Raw genomic sequence first — 19,648 nt, 5'->3', positions numbered from 1 at the left:
CAAGTTGATAAGCTTACTGGATTAATAATCTCGTATTTATATACGTTATATATTGTTTCGATAGTCGCATGGATAGGCAGATATTCCCTCTCAGTTTCTTCACGTCTATAATATGACCTATGCTTAGGAATTTGTTTTATGTGCCTTTTGTGTTATACTGCTTCTTCCTGCACTTTAGATCTTTAAACCTTAAAATATTTTTCGTACTTACCACGAACAAAAAAGCCTCTACATACTGAAAAATTTCCTGAGTAGTATGTCCTTGTAAAATTTCAAATTAGAAATTGCTTGAATACGTTTTTTTTTACTTCGTTTTCCGTTACTGAAGCAGTTTTCCAGAAATTCACAAAAACGTGTTTTCGCTCTCCCTGACTAATTTTATCTTAAGAGCAATCATCAGCACGTGACTTTGCTCGAAATGGATTTAACGCGCTTTATCGGAAAGGTGAGCATTTAGCAACAACGCATCGCTATAGCGAAGCAGAACGCTGTTCGTCTCACAGCAGACGGGCACCCGAGAGAGTCGGGAGGAACCGATTCGTGCATTTTTTAGTTTGCAAGTGGTTGGACTTTTTTGCGTTTACCTACATACAAGTCGCACGGGTATTTCGGTATTTCACGACGTATAATTCAGTAAAGAAAATAACTTGTTTGTATCAGTTCAATCAAAGTATCCTCATGTTCTTCTGGTAATATAGTTTATTCACTATTCAAATTAACGGATTTAATTTATTTATAAAAAATGCTTTTATATAGGAGGGTAATAGAACCACAAATTTAGGGAGTGAAGGAATGAAATATAAAATTTTTTATAATTTTGTATCACTTTCAAATAGATGTAACTAAAACGGTTTTTAGTAATCAAGATAAAATTCTAAATTAAAATTACAAAATAAAGAAACACAAAATAAATTAAATATAACAAAAATCAGTTATGTGAGAAAAAACACACACACAACATGTATCTAAAATTAGAATTATTAAAGATTAACAATGTGTGTGCCAAACGTAGTAACGCAATAATAAAAATCTAATAAAAAGGGCAACCGAAGGTATATTATATATACATACAGTATCGGACAAAAATAGAGCGACGATACAGTTTTTTTCTTTTATTAAAAAAGCAAAAACGCAAGAAATAAACCCCAGAGTTCAATTATTTAAAAAAAAAGTGTGGCTCACTTTCAAATACAACATGCTATAACAACTTCAAATACATATGCTATGTAAAGAGAAAATAATTAACAAAATAATATGTCTCAGAGACACATGTTTTCTAGAAAGAGGGTATGCAAAATCACTCATATTCTCCACTATGTAGATAATAATAATTTTGAATTCGTTGCGTTAGATTACTTATTTTTGCTTTGTTTTTATGGACTTGCTTACTTATAATGACGTAGGTACATGTTTTAGAACAACCTGTATAAAATATAAGACAATATTGAAACAGTTATGTAAGTAAATATACAAAAATAAATATTATAATATAACGAAGTAGAAATTGAAAAACCAAACAAATGTAATATAAACATTGTCATTTATAGTTTAAAATGGGATTAAAGTTCTAGATGGATTTTGAATTTCCATGCCTCTATTATGCCTAGGATCTATAATTTCAGGCAATAGACATTTAAAATAAAAAATCTTTAATTTTTCTATCATTTTTTCTTTCCAAAATGAATCTTCTCGCCAAATCTAAAAAAATTAAACAATTATTTAATTTTCCAATTAAAAAATTATTAAGTAAATATCACTTACTTATTCTACCAACATCCCTTTGGGTGTCCAAATTACAAAATAGCAAAAGTCTCTTTTCGTTATGTGAAGCTGGCCTTTGAATTTAGTAATAATAGTCATGATTTCTTTTGACTTTCATGTTACCGTATTCATCCACGCTTGCAAATTTAATTTTTTTTTACCAATAGCTTCTGTTGGGCTTATATTAGAAGCAGTAGAGGGACATTTAATTTCAACTAGTCCTCTTAAACCTACTAACCCATCAGGGCTAGCTGCTAATGCACAATATTCCTTGTCGATAAAAAGGCCGCACTTTTCGACTTTCATTCCAAATTCTTCCTCAAATTGATTTATTGCAAAAGGCTCCTTTTCAGTGCCATATTTGGTATGAAACGGAACTCTAAATAAAGCAACTGTCAAGGTTTATTTATTTTTTAAAAAATATTTCGTCTCTTATTTTTATAATACAGCCTTTTCATTCTTAACCTTTCAATACATTTTTTTAAAATACCAGATGTATTTTTTTGAGAAAACAATTTGTGAAGCTGTTCATAATATTCTCCGTTCCCAACATTAAATTGTAATGCAGCAGCTTCACATCTTATTTGGTAGGAACCTTTTTTCGAAAAATTTATCCGTTTACCTCCAACAAACTTACATACTACGGAATTATAATGTTCAGCAATGTTGGTATAATATCCATATTTATTATATCCATATGGTATTATATCCATATTTCGTAATAAACTTGCAGCGTGATGAATAAGTCGATTGAAGCACACTTCTAAATCTTGTAATATTCCACAGCCTTTCATCTCTGGAATTAAATTTGCTTCGTCACTTTTTTTTTTCACATTTAAAATAACCAAGAGATGCACATTCACGATGTTCCCCAAACATATGAGACGGAATGTTTCTCAGATCTTTTGTAATATTTTGTAACTTATCAATAAAGTTGTTATTTTCTTTATTCAAACATTTCTTTATCAAAATCACAAACCGTGTCATAGGATCTAATGTTCTTGTTTCATAAGCAAATTAAATGTATTTTACGTTTTCCTTTTAAGTTACTTTTGTCAAAGTTAATCTTGTACTACTAACCTTGCCTCATTCTCAATTCTAATTTCATCGTCAGATAGCTGAGTTTCATATGTTTTTGGCAGGTTGACATTTTGTCCTGAGGATATACTAAAATAATAAGTAAATTTTATATTCCTTAAATTAAAAAAATGATATGTTATTGCATCCAAGTTTATTTATACAAACCTTGGCTTTTCGTGAACCAAATTGGCGAAATTTTCACATGATTCGTTATTATTATTTTCTAAAATATCATTGCATTTTGGTAACCTAAAATAATTATTTTCATTTATAAATAAATAGTAAAAGCAATGTTACTTACATATTTGCAGCCATTCTAGGCCTAAACTGATCCTTTTTGGCTTCCTACTTTTTCGTTTAGCATAATAAATTTTTGACTTTCCGTCTCTTTTTTTTTCCATTTTTTAAAAATAAACGAAAAAAACTCAATAGTACAAAGAAAAACACGCACAAAATTGCAACACCTTCACAATAAAATACTTCTAACTGAACTTCCGATCAGCAACTCTCAATATAAAAATTCTAAATTTCAATTTTACATAGTATTGAATTTTACTATTGACCAGTAGCCGATACCGTCGTTTGCGCAAATCGGGCCGAAAAAGCGTCGCGCGTTTCTTGATTTGAGTCATGCTAGCCCGGCCGTGCATTGTTGGCATATGATAGGGTAAGCAGGGGTAATTGCGCTCAGGGGGTAATGCCGCTCACCCTATTTACTTGACACATACGTTGCATAGAAACACAGCACATGGGCTGAGACGCGAGGGGGTGATGTCGGTGCCGCCCAGCGCCATAATAGCAGTTTGCTTCCGTAGCCGTAAGAGTGAAGTGCGTTTGTTTCTTTTCGGCAGCTTTCATCTAATTTTTAGCTCTGAATTTTTAGCGGTAAGTCAAGATTTTCAACACTTTTAATCACATGTATTATTATCTAAAGTACTAAGACATTCTGTTTTGTGATAATGTAAACATTGTTGTGCAATTGTATTTGTATACATTTTATATTTTAAATCAAATATAAAACGGTCATTTGGGGTTATGGCGCTCAAGTGAGCGTCATCACCCCATTAGTAAAGGTTTTTTTTTTCAGAATATGCCCAGAAAACGTGAAAGGACCACTGCCAAAGCGGCTTGGACCGAAGAAGACCTACTGCATGCCAGAACTGCGATTGAAAGGGGGATGTCGAAAAGACTAGCAGCAAGAACATATAAAATTCTATTTACTACATTAAGAGATAGGCTAAAGAATCAAAACATAGGCCGTCCACGACTGGGTCGTAAACCAGTTTTTAATCAACAACAAGAAAGTGAAATAGCTGAACAGGTTAAGCTGCTGGGATCAATATACTATGGATTAAGCGTTACAGATTTGCGTAAATCCGTTTACAAGTATGCAGAGATTAACAGTATCAAAAATAATTTTGATAAGAACAGCAAAATGGCTGGGTTAGATTGGGTACAAGGTTTTATGCAACGCAACCCTTCTGTTGCTGTACGTAAAGCTGAAGCAACAAGTTTAAATAGGGTTTCTGCTTTTAACAAAGAAGAGATTACTCACTTCTACCAAATGCTTGGTGACCTAATGGAAAAGTATAGGTTTCCTCCTAATAATATATACAATGCTGACGAAACAGGGATCACAACCGTCACAGATCCGGGAAAAGTGCTTGCAGAAAAAGGGCAACGAAGGGAACAAGAGTAGGCGCAGTTACGAGCGGCGAACGCGGCAGAAATATATCAGTCATGTGTGCCATGAGTGCGGCTGGGAACTTCGTACCACCAATGTTTATTTTTCCCAGGCAGACGATGACACCGTTACTAGAAAAGGATGGACCGCCTGGTGCATTTTACACTCACTCCAAGAATGGCTAGATAAATGAGGAATTGTTTGTAGAGTAGCTTAAACATTTTGCAGCATATGTCAAGCCTACAGAAGATTCTCCTGTACTCGTAATACTCGATAACCATAGCAGCCACATCTCCCTTCCAGCTTTTAACTATTGCAAAAAAAATCACATCGCCATGCTTTCCATTCCACCACACAGCTCTCACAGAACACAACCTCTCGATGTGTCTTTTTATGGTCCCCTGAAAGCTGCTTATAGATACGAATGCAACATGCATATGAAGACACACTTAATGGCTAAAATAACTCCATATGACGTCGCCTGTTTATTTAACAAGGCATATGCACAAGTTGCAAACATAAGCAAAGGAGAAGCAAGATTCCGAGCCACTGGAATCTACCCTTTAAATCCAAATGTTTTTACTGAACAAGACTTCTTGCCAGCATCTCTGATGGCTCAAAACTCAGAACAACCCACTCAAAACGAAAATGAAACTGGCGATAATCTTGGAGCTGCGCAAACTCATCACATGACAATCAATCAAGCACCTGCATCTCCAGTTACTGGTTCATCGCTTGATATGTCAAACCACCAAGATCATGAATCTCCTGCTCCTGATCCACTGATGGAAGCGCCAAATCAAAATCTTGAAGCTTCTGTACATGCTGCATCTAAGTCCCAGTCTATCAAAAATAAATCACCCAATTCTGGTCCATCTAACCACTTTTGGGTGAACAAAAACAAACTTATGTTTCTTTTTCTAAGATAGCAACAACACCACCAACTATTGCGTCAACTTCAAAGCCAGCTCAAAGGAAGAGAAAACAACATTCTACCATATTAACATCGACTCCAATGAAAAATATATTAGAAGAGAAAGAAACGAACAAGAAAAAAATACTCAATAAGACCAGAAGAAAAGATCAAACAAGAAGTAAAGTCACAGGAAATAATAGAAATAAAAATAAAAGTGGAACATCTTGCAAACGCAAAGTTTTGCAAGACAGTTCATCAGATGACGATGAACAAATTGAAAATGTCTGTGACGATGACAGTGATGATGAATTGAGTGTGGAAGGAAATGAATATAATAAATGCAATATTTGCGAAGAATTTGGAAGAAATAATGAAATGTGGTATCGCTGTACCATATGTGGGTTCTGGACTCATGCCATGTGCACCGGATGGGATTCTCCAGATGGATACATCTGTGATTTCTGTAACTAAAACTACAATGATGATGTTTAGTGATGCTCAACTATGACTAAATACTTTATTTTAGTTATTTAAGGTTGTTTTTTTTATTTGTTCATAAAAAAATATGTGTATACGGTTATTTTTAAAAAAAGCAGATTTGAGCGTCATTACCCCTATGGCTGAGCGGTATTACCCATAGCCAGGGGCATTGACGCTCAACCCTGATTTTTTTTTGAAGTTTTCCTACTGTTTTTAGGTAAACTATAATTACGTTTTATGTTAACATATTGACACACAAAGAGGTAAACTTCTGTCATTTGTTCTTATTTTTAATAAAAACCAAAGTTTTATAAAAATATTGCGTTTTTTCCTTAACTGAGCGGCATTCCCCGTGCTTCCCCTACTAAACTTATCGGCGGTTCAAGAAATTATAAGAAAAATGCCTGAATTTTGTATCTCCGTTCTCAAAGGTTTATTATTAATTTTTTTGAAATGGTTTTTTTTATACAGGGTGTCCCAAAATTAGTGGACGAAACGCGAACCCTGTATTCTTTGGTCAAAAATAACCTCACTTTTTCCTATAAACATATATCGGCAAACGCCCCTCAAGGGAGCTACGCCCCTTTTAAAGGGGGCACCTGAAGATGGTTTTTTCCACTTATTTTCGAAACGGGTAAATATAAAAATTTTAAATTTTGGTATTCTCCCAATTTTGATATGCTGAATTTAGTTGTCATTTCATAATTTTCATTATTTAGTCAGGTGCGTATCATTTAGGGGGTGAGCCTAAAAAAATACCTAAAAAAAATTGTGTGCAAAGTTATTGTTTTTTTTTCTTTAAATTTTAAAAATTTGAAGCTTTTTACGTAAAAAAGTACCTCTTGGTCGATAACGCTAGGAATTACCATTTTCGAGAAAAACGCATTTAAAAATAACGCTGCATAGTATTATTTTCACTACCAATTTTTATGAACACTTAGTAGCAGGCTTTGGAAAAAATTGACACACTGCATAATGACATTAACATTTGTTGTAATTGATTAGTTGTCATTTTGCATTCAAATTATTAATTTCTTTTTAACTATGGAAGACTTTTCGACCCGTGAAAAAGTAGATATTCATTTTATGTATGGGTTTTGCAATGGAAACGCACATGCCGCTGCACGAGAGTATCGGCGGAGGTTTCCTGCAAGAAGACCTCTACATTGGAAAGTTTTTGTTAGAATTCATAAAAATTTACTTGAATATGGATCCTTCGAACGTGCTCGAGGGCAAGGAAGACCAATTGCAAATGATGGTTATGGGGAAGTACTGAATTTAATTGAAGAAAACCTTCAAATATCATTGAGGACCTTAGAAGAGATTACCAATATTCCAAACTCAATTGTAAGTAAAATTAAGTAAGATAAATAAATAATTAAGTACCTAATTTGTTATCCAAAAAATTAAATTAAGGTACTTATAACTGAAAATTGAGATTGGTATAAATAGTGTTGTTATTAATTATTATCGTCGGATCGCATTAAATTCATTTCAAAATACTCTAATTACTATTATTATTATTATTTACTTTATTTACTTGGATAAGTCTTATCACAAACATCAAACACCCCAAAACAAATCCTTTTGACGACTAACTGGAATGTTTCGTGGCTTACTAAGGTTTAGGCTTATTTCCTATGCAATTTAAAATATTTAAAAATAATTTCAGATTGGAAGAATGACTAAGATGTTAGAATACCATACTTTCCATTATAAAAGGGTTCAGGAGTTAGAAGAAGAAGATTTTTCAGCTCGAGTAGACTTTTGTCATTGGATTTTAAATCACCCAAATCTTCCTCAAAAAATTTTGTGGTCAGATGAAGCAACTTTTTCTACGAGTAAGGGCTTTAACAGCCGTAATACTCATTTTTGGAGCATCGAGAATCCGAGAGTAGTTCGACGAACTAACTTTCAGCATAGATTTTCCTTTAACGTATGAGCGGGTTTGGTAGGAGATAAATTGATAGGCCCAATTATTTTGCCACACAGGTTAACTGGTCGTCATTATTTAAATTTTCTTCAAAATAATCTCAGAGATTTACTGGACGATGTTCCCATAGAAACTCGGCTGGAAATGATTTTTCAGCACGATGGGGCACCAGCTCACTACAGCGGACAGGTGAGAAACTGGCTGGACAATAATTTTACAGGCAGATGGATAGGCCGAGGTAGTCCAATAAACTGGCCTGCACGATCGCCCGACCTTAATCCTCTAGATTATTAACTTTGGGGTAATATGTGCAATATTATTTATGCCACCGAAATTGATACTCCAGAAGAGCTTCAGAGGCGAATTCTCGCAGCTGCAGGCCAAATAAGAGAAAACCAATTTGAAATTCTTAGGTCGACCCAAAACATTCAAAAAAGATCCAGGTTATGCATTCAGGAAAACGGAAACTTGTTTGAAGATTTGCCTTAAATAAATTAGTATTTTTATCTGTTTGCAATTTTATTTGTCAATTTACTTTTGAAGCGTGCTATTGAGTTTTAATAAAAATTTTTATTAATAATACTATGCAGCGTTATTTTTAAATGCGTTTTTCTCGAAAATGGTAATTCCTAGCGTTATTGACCAAGAGGTACTTTTTAACGTAAAAAGCTTCAAATTTTTAAAATTTAAAGAAAAAAAAACAAAAACTTTGCACACAATTTTTTTTTAGGTATTTTTTTAGGCTCACCCCCTAAATGATACGCACCTGACTAAATAATGAAAATTATGAAATGACAACTAAATTCAGCATATAAAAATTGGGAGAATACCAAAATTTAAAATTTTTATATTTACCCGTTTCGAAAATAAATGGAAAAAATCATCTTCAGGTGCCCCCTTTAAAAGGGGCGTAACTCCCTTGGGGGGCGTTTGCCGATATATGTTTGTAGGAAAAAGTGAGGTTATTTTTGACCAAAGAATACAGGGTTCGCGTTTCGTCCACTAATTTTGGGACACCCTGTATAATGTTTCTAAAATCGATGTATCTAGAGACGTATGGAAAGATTTTTTTATTTATCTTCTTGGTTTTTAAATAAAAAATAAAAATTTTAGAAATTAAAAAAACTGGCATCATTTCTTGACAAAAATATGTTAGTGAAAATTAGTGAAAACCGCAATAAAAAATATTGTAAAATAAAAAAGTTATCCAGGAAACAGAAATTTATGGGTGAATAATCCTCTCAACATAAATCCAAACTATTGCAATGATAATTAACGAATTATTTTTTTTCTACACGGCATCCTCTTCTTGGAATATAAAGTGAGCTTGATTTTTTTTAAATTTACGACTTTTATTTGTTGATTCAGGTTATTTTTGTCTGTACGGTATTATGATTTTCTTGCTCCTCATCTGTAAGGTTCGAGGACGAACAAACAATGTAAGGGTCTCGATCATCTTCGAAATCATTCTCAAAATTTTCATATTGGTCCTAATCGACTACACATTTAAGTTGTCTCTAGACATGCTAAAAATATACATAAACAATTCCCCGACTTGATATTTTTTCGAAAATACATATTTTTATTTATACATTACACATTTTTAAGACCTGCATGAATTTACCTGATGACATCACTCGCGTGGTTTCTTCTTCCATGGGCTTGAGATCCCTCCTGAACTTTGTTCAGTAGAGATTTAAAATAAAAAATGTCTTATTATTAGGGTTTAAAAATTAAAAACCACATATTCTAAAAATGAATCAAACGATACCTAAACGTAACCAACAGCCATCATATATCAAATTTTCGATTTGTAAAATTGAACCATAGATATACACAATTCGATATTATCAGGTAAATTAATGTACTTACCGCCAAATTTTATTGAGCATCTAGGATCTGCATAACTATTTTTCCTATACTCGTATTTCTTTAAAAAAACTCAATAAAAACACCATGAACCCGCATTGCAGTAAACAAAATATGGTTCTTTCTGTTGAGATGAAAATGTAATAACACCATCAGTCATTGTAAATGGAACTTTTGTGCCTAGGTGGCCAGAGTTTTTCTTAATGTGTTCAATTCTGTGAGTGATGGGGTTCCACACTGGAAAGCAATATTCTAATAAAGGCACTACATGTAAGACCTATAGTAATCGATTAAAATTGATTCTTCTAAATTCAAATCTGTTTTTTTAAATAAAACGAAGCATCCCATTATTCATTATAAGTCAAATAAAAATATCTGCCATATAAAATTAAAAAGTGTCTTTTTTGTAGGGTAGTTAAATGACTTTAAATAATTTTCTAAACTATTTTTTTTTTAAATAAATAAGGCATCCTGTATATTTTTTTAAAGTATCTGATCACTTATTTAAACAGCTTCAATTTTTATTAATAATGTCCCATAAATTTGTTTCTTATCTTTCAGCAGTAGATTTTTGCAACCTAACCCTCAATCCCGTATTTTTTTCAACGGTTGTGGAAAATTAAAATTTGAAATCGGTTCATACCGATTTCAAATTTTAGAACTGAACTATGAAGTTAATTTAATATTTTTTTTCTTAATAAAATTTATTCCAGGCTTGTGACGTAATTTTCGGTTTCTTCTAGGGCTTTTAATCGCTTATAGTTTTATTTAAAGCTGTTGGAGTAATTTTTCAGTAAAGTCTAGGTAATCGAAGAGGTTTTTTATGTCCTTCGGGAATAAATGAATTTTCACTTTCCTCCAGATTTTTTATGTCTATGGAATAAGACATAAATTTTTTTTTCTAATCTTTTAGTGTCATTTTTAATGTCTTCCAGGGACTTTAATCATTTATAATTTTATTTCAGACTCTTGGAAAAAAGTTTCATTACCTTCTAGGTATTTGATGCTATTTAGTTTTATACAGGGCATCCCAAAAGTTATGTCTAAAATCAGGGGTGTGTTCGAAAAAAAAACGCTCGGACCCTTCGATTTTTATTTCAAGTTGCGCATTTTTGTACGTGAAGTTTGTATATACGGGGTTGCTCAAAAATAAATTACGACCATCAACCTAATTTTTTCAAACAAAAGCACCTTTTTTTATTTCATTTTTGAATTTCGCGTGGAATTCTACGTATGTTTCATGCATCATGTCCATCATACCTAAAGTCAACACTTATCGAAAAAAATACGACCAAACATTATTATTGAAGTTCACCTTACAAGTCACCTTATCTCTGAGAATTTTTATACAGAGCAAAATTCCATTCATTTGTGTTTTTTTATTGTTGGCTGGTGACCGTGTATTTTCATAGAAACTGTATGACAGTTGTACGTTAAACAGATATTGTCAAGTGTGAAGTGTACGAGCAAAGTTGCGGTTTTCACAATGGTAAAGTTAACGGAACGAGAAAAAATAGAAATTCTGTGCATGGTTGGGTTTGGTGATAGAACACGTACTCAAAGAGAAGTTGCTCAATTCAATGAAATCCATCCTGATCGTCCTCCGATATGTCAAAAGGTGGTGAGTAGAATAGAGGCTAAATTTAGAGAATTAGGTTATGTTAGAGATCTGCCGAAATCTGGTCGTCCTGCTCGGGATGAAGATGAACAACTTGACGTTTTGCTTTCTTTGGAAGAAAATCCATGCACTCCTCTGTCGCAGATTGGGGCAAATTTACACATGGCGAAATCTGTAGTTCACCGAATAGGTAAAAAGCACAAATATCACCCCTACAAATTTATTCCTGTGCAAGAGTTATTTGATGACGATTTCGATAGGCGAAATGAGTTTTGTGAACGCTTACAAAACATGTGCAATCCAAATAATAATTTAGTAACCAATATTATTTTTTCCATTTTTCTTTGAACAGACTTTAACAGGATAAGTGTATCTCGATTTTCTCCAATTTGAATTAGTGTCAGCATTACTAGCTTTAATTCCAAATCCATTGGACCCAGACAACCCTGACGAAGAACTAATTTTCCTCCGCACTATGCTGCCACTGTAAGTAAATTTTTGGATGAAACCTTTCCCAATCGGTGGATAGGAAGGAGAGGACCCATCGAATGGCCTGCTAGGTCGCCTGACCTAACACCAATGGACTTTTTTTGTGGGGATACCTCAAGTCGAAGGTATTTCTTAATAGGCCAAATAATCTAGACGACTTGAAAGAGAGAATTCGCAGAGAAGTGCGCGCCATAACTCCGAAAATGTGCAACGAGACTTTATTGATCGCCTTGGATATTGTCAAGCCGTGAATGGCAACCATTTTGAACATTTAACTTAATTTTTGTTTTTTTTTTATTTGTTATATGAATCGTCTTTTTTTCGGTAACTGTTGACTTTAGGTATAGGACATGATGCATGAAACATAGGTAGAATTCTACGCGAAATTCAAAGATGAAATTAAAAAAAAGGTACTTTCATTTGAAAAAATGAAGTTAATGGTCGTAATTTTTTTTGGCGTTATTTTTTCGAACACACCCCTGAATTTTAAATGAATTTAGACATAACTTTTGGGATGCACTGTATACCTATTATTGAAATATGTGCTACCATTTTCCTTTTTATTTGAAGAGGCCTTGGGAAACACACTAGACGTCGAAACATTGTGCCGAATATTTTCGATTTTTTATTAAATTAACTTACTTTTACAGATATTTAATTTCCTTTTTCACTTTTGCTGTAATAATTTTTGTATAATCTCTTATCTACATCTTGATCTGCAAGTCATATATGATTTATGGTATCCAAATATTGAGCATGGCAGTTTTTGCCATAAAGACCACACACACACCATTGGATTTAACCCTTAATCTCTTATTAAGAACATAAAAGACACCAAAAAAAAAACCTTATCGCCCATCCCACTTGTGAAACCAATGTATGTTCCTTGAATCCTCGACATTTAAATTAATTAATTACAGTTTGTTAACATTTCTAGGCACATCTACACCATTACACAAAAATGAACAATTTCGATATGAATTACTTCTACGAAAGCATAGAAGCGGTCGAGACTGTTTTACAAAAATATGATGAATTAGAGAAGATGAAGCCATTAAACGTTCCTAGACTGAAACCCCAGATTCGGTAGTATTTTTTGTTTTGTTAAGTGTAGTGTTTTTTTTTTTGTAAATTGTGATTTTTAGTGTAGTCAGTCCAAATTCGTTGATATTGTTGCTCAAAAGTAAGAAATAAACTGTTTTACAACTTTTATAATGCATTTCACATTTTTTTCTACCCTTAGGTGATCATAAATAAAAAGCATTTAGTTTTAAACTAATTTATTCAAAATTATCAAAAAAAAATAATATATTACTCTTTGAAATGTATACATAAATAGAGAAATAATAAAAAAACACACAGCACAGCTATAGGCTTCCTCAAGAAATCACCATGTCATGGCAAGTTAAAATCACTAATATATGCAAATAAAAAGTGTACATAATCATAAAAAGTATTGTGCCATTTTAAATTGGTCGTGGAAAATAAATATACAAACGCGATATAGTGCTTAACCTATATGACACAGTCTTAAAATACTCATGTAGTGCTTAAAATACCACAAAACGGCCTAAAAAGTCCCCTTAGGGGTATTAAACGCGCCACATATACATTTTAAACGTTTACTAACTATGGTAACTTTCATATAAACTCTTAAAACCGCAGAAACATTTTTTGTACCCAAGATATCCTCACCTAAACTACTTAAATGCATTATTTGATTCATTGGTCAATTAACGATTATTCAGTGATATTATTAGGTTCGTTTGATGAATATTAAAAAATAAATTAATTTAGGCGAGTAGAAGTTAAAATTTGGAATGTTATATATTATATAGAGGGTGGTTCTTTGTGGAACCAACCTATATATTAGTCAGTTTTTTAAAATAATTCTTGTATTAGTTGATTTGTCAAAAAAGAACTTGAAAACTATAATCCACAAATTGTTGCCTATTGTAAACTACGTACATCATTGAGCTATTTTGGCAGTAATATGAACGTTTAGGTCTTATTTAGGTCTCACCGTAAATTCGTTTAACGGGTATTAAAACTTCATCTACTTATCCTTCGTTGCTACGTTTTAAATTTACTATTTGTCGAATCTGGTCATAAAACGAGAAATTGATAAATCATTAAAAGTTATGACGTAAAACCGAAAATTTAAACGTTGGTGGGTGCTTCCATGCCACAAATGATGCTTTTCATTACGCTCGCGGCTGCCAGGGAGGCGTAGGGCTGCCATTCTTTCCTTCTTGTGCCGTCTTTGTAATCTGAGATACCTATAAAACATAACTTTTTGTCAAATGTTTTTTTTTCTCATAAGATTACAGCCTTTGTTCAAACAAAAATATAAAAAAGACACTGTTAAACGGATTAAAAACTTTTATTTAGGAGTTTCTTATTTATAAAAGAACTATTAGCTAATTTAATTGACACATGAGATCCATTACTGATTTTCTTACTTAAATAAGAATTACTTCACACAAATAGACAATAAACACAGATAAATGGCTTACGACAGTTAACGAGACGCAGTCTTGCTTGGTGTTAACTTATAAAAAAGAATACATCTATATACGTGATGGCTGTGCCGTAGTAAAAAAAAAACGTAAAGCAAAATTAAAAAAATAAAATAAAAAATACAGATTTCGTAGGCCTTAATGAAATCAATAATTTTTGTTTTGAGTCCAGCTATTTCAGTTATAATAGTGTAGTGAATTAGATGGTAGCGGGATGGAAATAACAAAATACCTTTAAGCATTAAATATTATGTTGTCGACTCTTTTCTGGCAAGGATGAGTTACCTGACATTCTCCACCACTTTAACAGCTATCATAATAAAATCCAATTTACTTTTGAGGAGAAGAATGGCTCCATCCCGTTTCTCGATACGACTAGAAATACGGATGGTACTTAAAGCACTTACTGGTTCGTTACACCAACAAGTACCCTTTCTTTTTAATCATACTTGATTAATTAATACTTAAATAACAAGCCTAGTAATTAAATACGACAAAAATAATTGCTTTATAGACTTACAGAATCTGTAGATTTTTATTTTCTTTGTTTATTTTTGATTTATGTGTAGCTGTGACCATCATGTAGATATTTTCTTTTATCAGTATTTATTGTCTATTTGTGTGAAGTAATTGTTATTTAGGTAAGAAAATCAGCAATGTATCTCATGTGTTGTGTTTTAATGTATGGTTTGATTAAGACCGATTGTTAAGACAACTGATTGGTTTGTTTTTTAATTATTTTTCTTTGAAATCTTTTTATCTATTAAAATTGAATTAGCTAATAGTTTTTTTTGTTTTAAGAACTCGGTAATTTTCATAAGTTTTTAACTGTGTTGCTCTTAGAACATTGAAAGGCTAGAATTAGTAAACAAAACTTTGTTTGAGTTCAACATGTGCACAGGGGCAAGGGGGTGTTTTGTTTACAAACATATTCATCGATTCTGTGTTGTCAAGTATCAAAAGAGGAAATTTTCAGCTATATATCAACATATATATAATAATATTAATTCAACTAACCATAATATTGTTATTATTGATGTTAGATTTTGTTTTAAAAATAAAAAGTAGAAATAGATATATGTTATTCTAAGAGATGATAAAAATATCATCTTCAAAGAAAAAAAAATTTTTAACATTCTTATTCCTAAAACCGCTTTTAAAAAATTTCATGTGGCAAAAACGGCCTTGTGCTTACGATGGTAATTTGTGAAGTTTTTTGTTGAAAAAGGCAAAAGTTGAGTCATTTCAGTGTTTTTGTGAACTGTTACGATAGTAAAAACGTGTGCTGTTTGTGGCGCAGTATGGGAAAAGTCGATTTAAGCCGATCCTTTTAAAAGTAAATACCGATATTGTCATAACATCATATCAAGCAAAATCTATATTGTTATGACGAATTCATAATGATAATTCATAATTCATTTTTATTCTTTTCAATTTGTGATAGTGTGAGATAGTATTTTCTAAATTGATTTTTACTATAAGTGACGTAATTTCCAATAAAATAAGTAACTCATCATATCAAGGGACAATCGTCGTCATAAACCTAGAATAATAAAAACTTATTAAGAAATTTATAATAATTATAAAATATTTAATTTCCATAAAAAATGCTTTATACTAGATAAGTACCTTTACCCTAATAACCCCGTTAAAAAAACGCATAAAAAGTTCATACACAGTAGTATTGTTTATAATTTAAATCTATTAATAATAAATATTTATCATGTAAATATTTTTTGTCGACGTCACTGGTAAAGATTACTTGTATCGGTGGAATCAACAATGCAATCGAGCGGCGTTGCGATTTTCTTGCCCTTTTCTCTAATATACGTTATTTACATCTATTTAACTTTGAATGCTGACTTCTTTATAGAGTATCATATTTTATGAAAAAAAATGGGATTAGATGGATTTCCGTACTCGCTGCAACTTAAAGCGAAGCAAGGCAATGTTGTATTGTCAATTCTTGTAAAACTGAGTCTGCGTGGGATTATCTATCGAAGAGGTACGCAGAAATTGCGTTTTGCCTTTCTTTACAAATGGTGTGGTCTTCAGGCTAATAAGTTCAATTGCTCGAGGTTGGGATTCGACCTCATAATTACCTCATGGCGACACTAGCGATGTAATATGAAAGATTACTTTAATACACTTTATAAAATACCCTCCAACATGAGGTTTCATGGTTTTTAAGGCCGCCATTTTTGAGGCTTCACGTGCTAATTTTAGGGTCTTATGCCGGGTCCTAAACCAAGTCTCAAGTGAGATCTTAGTTTTAAAGACCATCCCGAGCCATCTCAGGTGCTGTTTCCATTTCCCATCATAAATTAGAGCTTTATCAGGATTTATTGCTCCTTCATAATGTTATTGATCGGACCTTAGTCAGCTGCTGTTCTTGAATCTCCACAATGGGTTACCAGGTCAAGGAAGATAAAAGGAACGTGTAAGCAATGTCATGATTTCTGATTTGTTATTTTAATTTTGGTACTAGTCATATTGGCTAATTTATATCATTTGATGGCTCTTTATTTATTAATTATTGTCTAGTGTCTAAAATTCTTTCTTGGTAATTTACATTATAATGTAATTTACATATCTGCCTAAATAATAATTTGTTCAATATCTTTTAATCTCATTATCCTGATTTCATATAGTATTATATGTAAGCAACCGCTCTGAAAGGTATATTTATTTTTTATTTGATTTAGTACATGTTGTACAGTGTAATGTGCGGTAGGTTACTGACTTTGGCCAAAGTATAGTTACATACTAGCAAGATATTGATTTTTTTAATGTTTTAGAACGTTGGTGAATAAAGTTTTGATTTCAAGGGGTGTACTTTTAACAAGAAACTGTCTTATAATTTTTACAAGAATGATTTATTAAGTTTATGTGTAACCTACACAATGAAGATTGACCAGTAATTGCATATTTTTATAATATAGCTGTGTTAATAATTAAGGCTTGTTTCGTGTTTTACTATATGTTACATCCTTTTTGTTTATGTGAGAACCAATTTGCCAGTTAAAGGTTCTTACAATTGCTCTTTAAATAAACACATCAAACTGGATGGCGCCCACAATTTAAAAGCTAAGCATCTCTAGAAGAATTCATGCCAACCCACCACCAATTAATGTTCTCCAGACTGATAAGCTGCCGTTAGCATATGTGCCACTTTTTTAAAGACTTTCAACATCAGTAAATTTTTATAAAAAACAGAAATCTAAATAAAAAGTGGTAACACATTTCTACATAAGCATTTGACATCATTGCATCAGAGATGTTGCAAACTGCCCATAGCTCCACTTTCAATGTTCTAAGGTGTTGTTTTTTTTTGTATTTATATTTAAATAAAGGCTCTAATTTGTGCCTATTTTAAAAAAAGGGACTCCTCCCTATATTGTTATGCAAGTCCATGTCTTTATTTCAGTGCCTGAAGAAACTGGAATTAAACCGGCGAAACGTCGCACAAAACTAATAGTGTTTTATTTCTACTCCTAAATTTCCTAACGTTTTACAAAGAATTAAGGAGAATAATTTAAGAAGACGAAACTTTACAAAATCATATTTATTACATTCTTATTTTGTTCCAGAAATGTGCTTCAAGGAAATGGTGTCCAATAAAATTTAAAAAAAAACTTAACATATTCAACGTTTCGGATTTATTGTATCACAATCAGTAATATGCTTTAATAGTTATATATTATTATTTTTAAGATCCTACTTGACAATATCATAATTTAAAGGCATAATGGCCGATTTTGGCTGTTTGAATTTATCTATAATTTTTTTAGAGTTGTCCATGTATTTTCAATAAGCAATGGCTTATTAACATAGTATTTCTAAAAATTTATAAAGTCTGGCACATATAGCAGTGACTGCCTGGAAGAAATAGAAACATTACTGTAACTAATAAGAAAATCTCATCCATTTTTCACAAAGAGACCGACGTATACAACAGACAAAAAACAATGAAAAACACAAAGTCACGGTCTCACAACATTTACTTAAAGCTACACGGGTTTCGCTCTTATCAGAGTATCATCAGGCCTAAAACAATAATAATTAGTATTGAAAGAATAAAAGAACATTAAAAAGACTAAAACCTTAAAAAGCCACTAACGTTGGCAAAACAGTAAATAAACATACATTTAAGGTTAGGATGACTATACAGTTATTTGGAACCAAAAAATAAAAAATAAAAAATTGCAAAATAATATCACACCTATTGGGAATCGAACCCGCGACAACAAGCTTACAAGCCAGAGACTATAACCTATGGGCTACCGGAACACTGAGAAGAAGTTTAAAACATTTGTTGTTAAGCCAAGGCATTTTAACACAATATTAAACTTATTTCAGTTGGAAGAGATTATGTAAATATAAAATTGATTAAATAAGATTATTAAAAATAAGGTTGGGTTCAAAATTAAATACTTCGTTAACACAGACAAGAACAGGACTCTTCTTGGCTTTAGTAATTTCCATCCTCTCCAGAAGGTCAAGCTTTTTCCCTTTAGGGCATTCATGAAGTATTTCAGCTCCGACCTCTGGAGAAAAGTGATGTGTGGAAGCTAACAGGTGATTCGCAAACGCTGACTTTGTATCACGGGCGTCTGTATTTTTAAATTTCTCAAACAACGCTACATGTTCTTTAACGCGTGTAGAAATTTTTCTGCCAGATTGGCCAATATATACAGCGTCACAATCCCCACGTTTCAAAGAGTAAACCCCTGATTTCGAAAAGACATTTGCCTTGTCTATCACGCTCACTAACTGTTTTTTTAAATTATTCGCGGTTTTGAAAGCGATTTTGATATTAGAGGTCTTAAAAAATTTAGCTAAATTTAATGAAATTGAGCCGAAAAAGGACAAAGATCTAAAGGACTTTTTGTCGTCTTTCTCATGAAGAAGGTTGTAAGTCAACCTATATTTATTTAAGAACTTAAAGTATAATTTGTTAATTAAGTAAAGTGGGAATCCATTATTAAAAGCAATATGTTTTATAATATTAAGCTCTTTAGCAAACGCTTCCTTTGACAGGGCGATGTTAAAAAGTCTGTAAAAGAAAGAATTGAAGGAGGCAAATTTGTATGGATAGGGAGAAATAGACGCGTATTGAATGACATTATCAGTAGTTGTGGGTTTACGATATATTTCAAATATTAGTTTGTTATTGAGTCTTTCTATAAGGAGGTCTAGGAATGGCAGTTTACCATTTTGTTCTTCCTCAATGGTAAAAGAAATATTTGGGTGCAAAGAATTCACAAAACGAAGAAAATTTGTCAATTCTTCTTTCTGG

At 32.2% G+C, this 19,648-nt stretch overlaps 2 protein-coding genes across 9 annotated transcripts in view; one reads left to right on the top strand and one right to left on the bottom strand.

Annotated features, from left to right (window-relative positions):
• Nucleotides 1-19,648, top strand: part of LOC126741574 (tubulin epsilon chain-like) — a 63,090-nt gene that overhangs the window by 14,497 nt on the left and 28,945 nt on the right. For 3 of the 5 annotated variants that reach the window (XM_050448053.1, XM_050448054.1, XM_050448052.1), the window contains exon 8: nt 12,768-13,049. The exons of 1 other annotated variant lie outside the window; for it this stretch is intronic. In XM_050448053.1, the coding sequence (XP_050304010.1) occupies nt 12,768-12,920 (153 nt within the window). In that variant the 3' untranslated portion in view covers nt 12,921-13,049. Of the gene's footprint in view, nt 1-12,750; nt 13,050-19,648 lie in introns of those variants that run through there. One more of the 5 variants, XM_050448055.1, reaches the window with a different exon arrangement.
• The window catches only part of LOC126741571 (uncharacterized), an 80,564-nt gene continuing 74,009 nt past the window's right edge, over nt 13,094-19,648 (bottom strand). For all 4 annotated transcript variants that reach the window (XM_050448044.1, XM_050448045.1, XM_050448046.1 and 1 more), the window contains one exon: nt 13,094-14,109. In XM_050448044.1, the coding sequence (XP_050304001.1) occupies nt 13,991-14,109 (119 nt within the window). In that variant the 3' untranslated portion in view covers nt 13,094-13,990. The remainder of the gene's footprint in view (nt 14,110-19,648) is intronic.

This window comes from Anthonomus grandis, chromosome 10 (assembly GCF_022605725.1).
Source record: "Anthonomus grandis grandis chromosome 10, icAntGran1.3, whole genome shotgun sequence".
Classification (NCBI taxonomy): Eukaryota; Metazoa; Arthropoda; class Insecta; order Coleoptera; family Curculionidae; genus Anthonomus; species Anthonomus grandis.
This window is presented reverse-complemented; position numbering and strand designations above follow the sequence as displayed.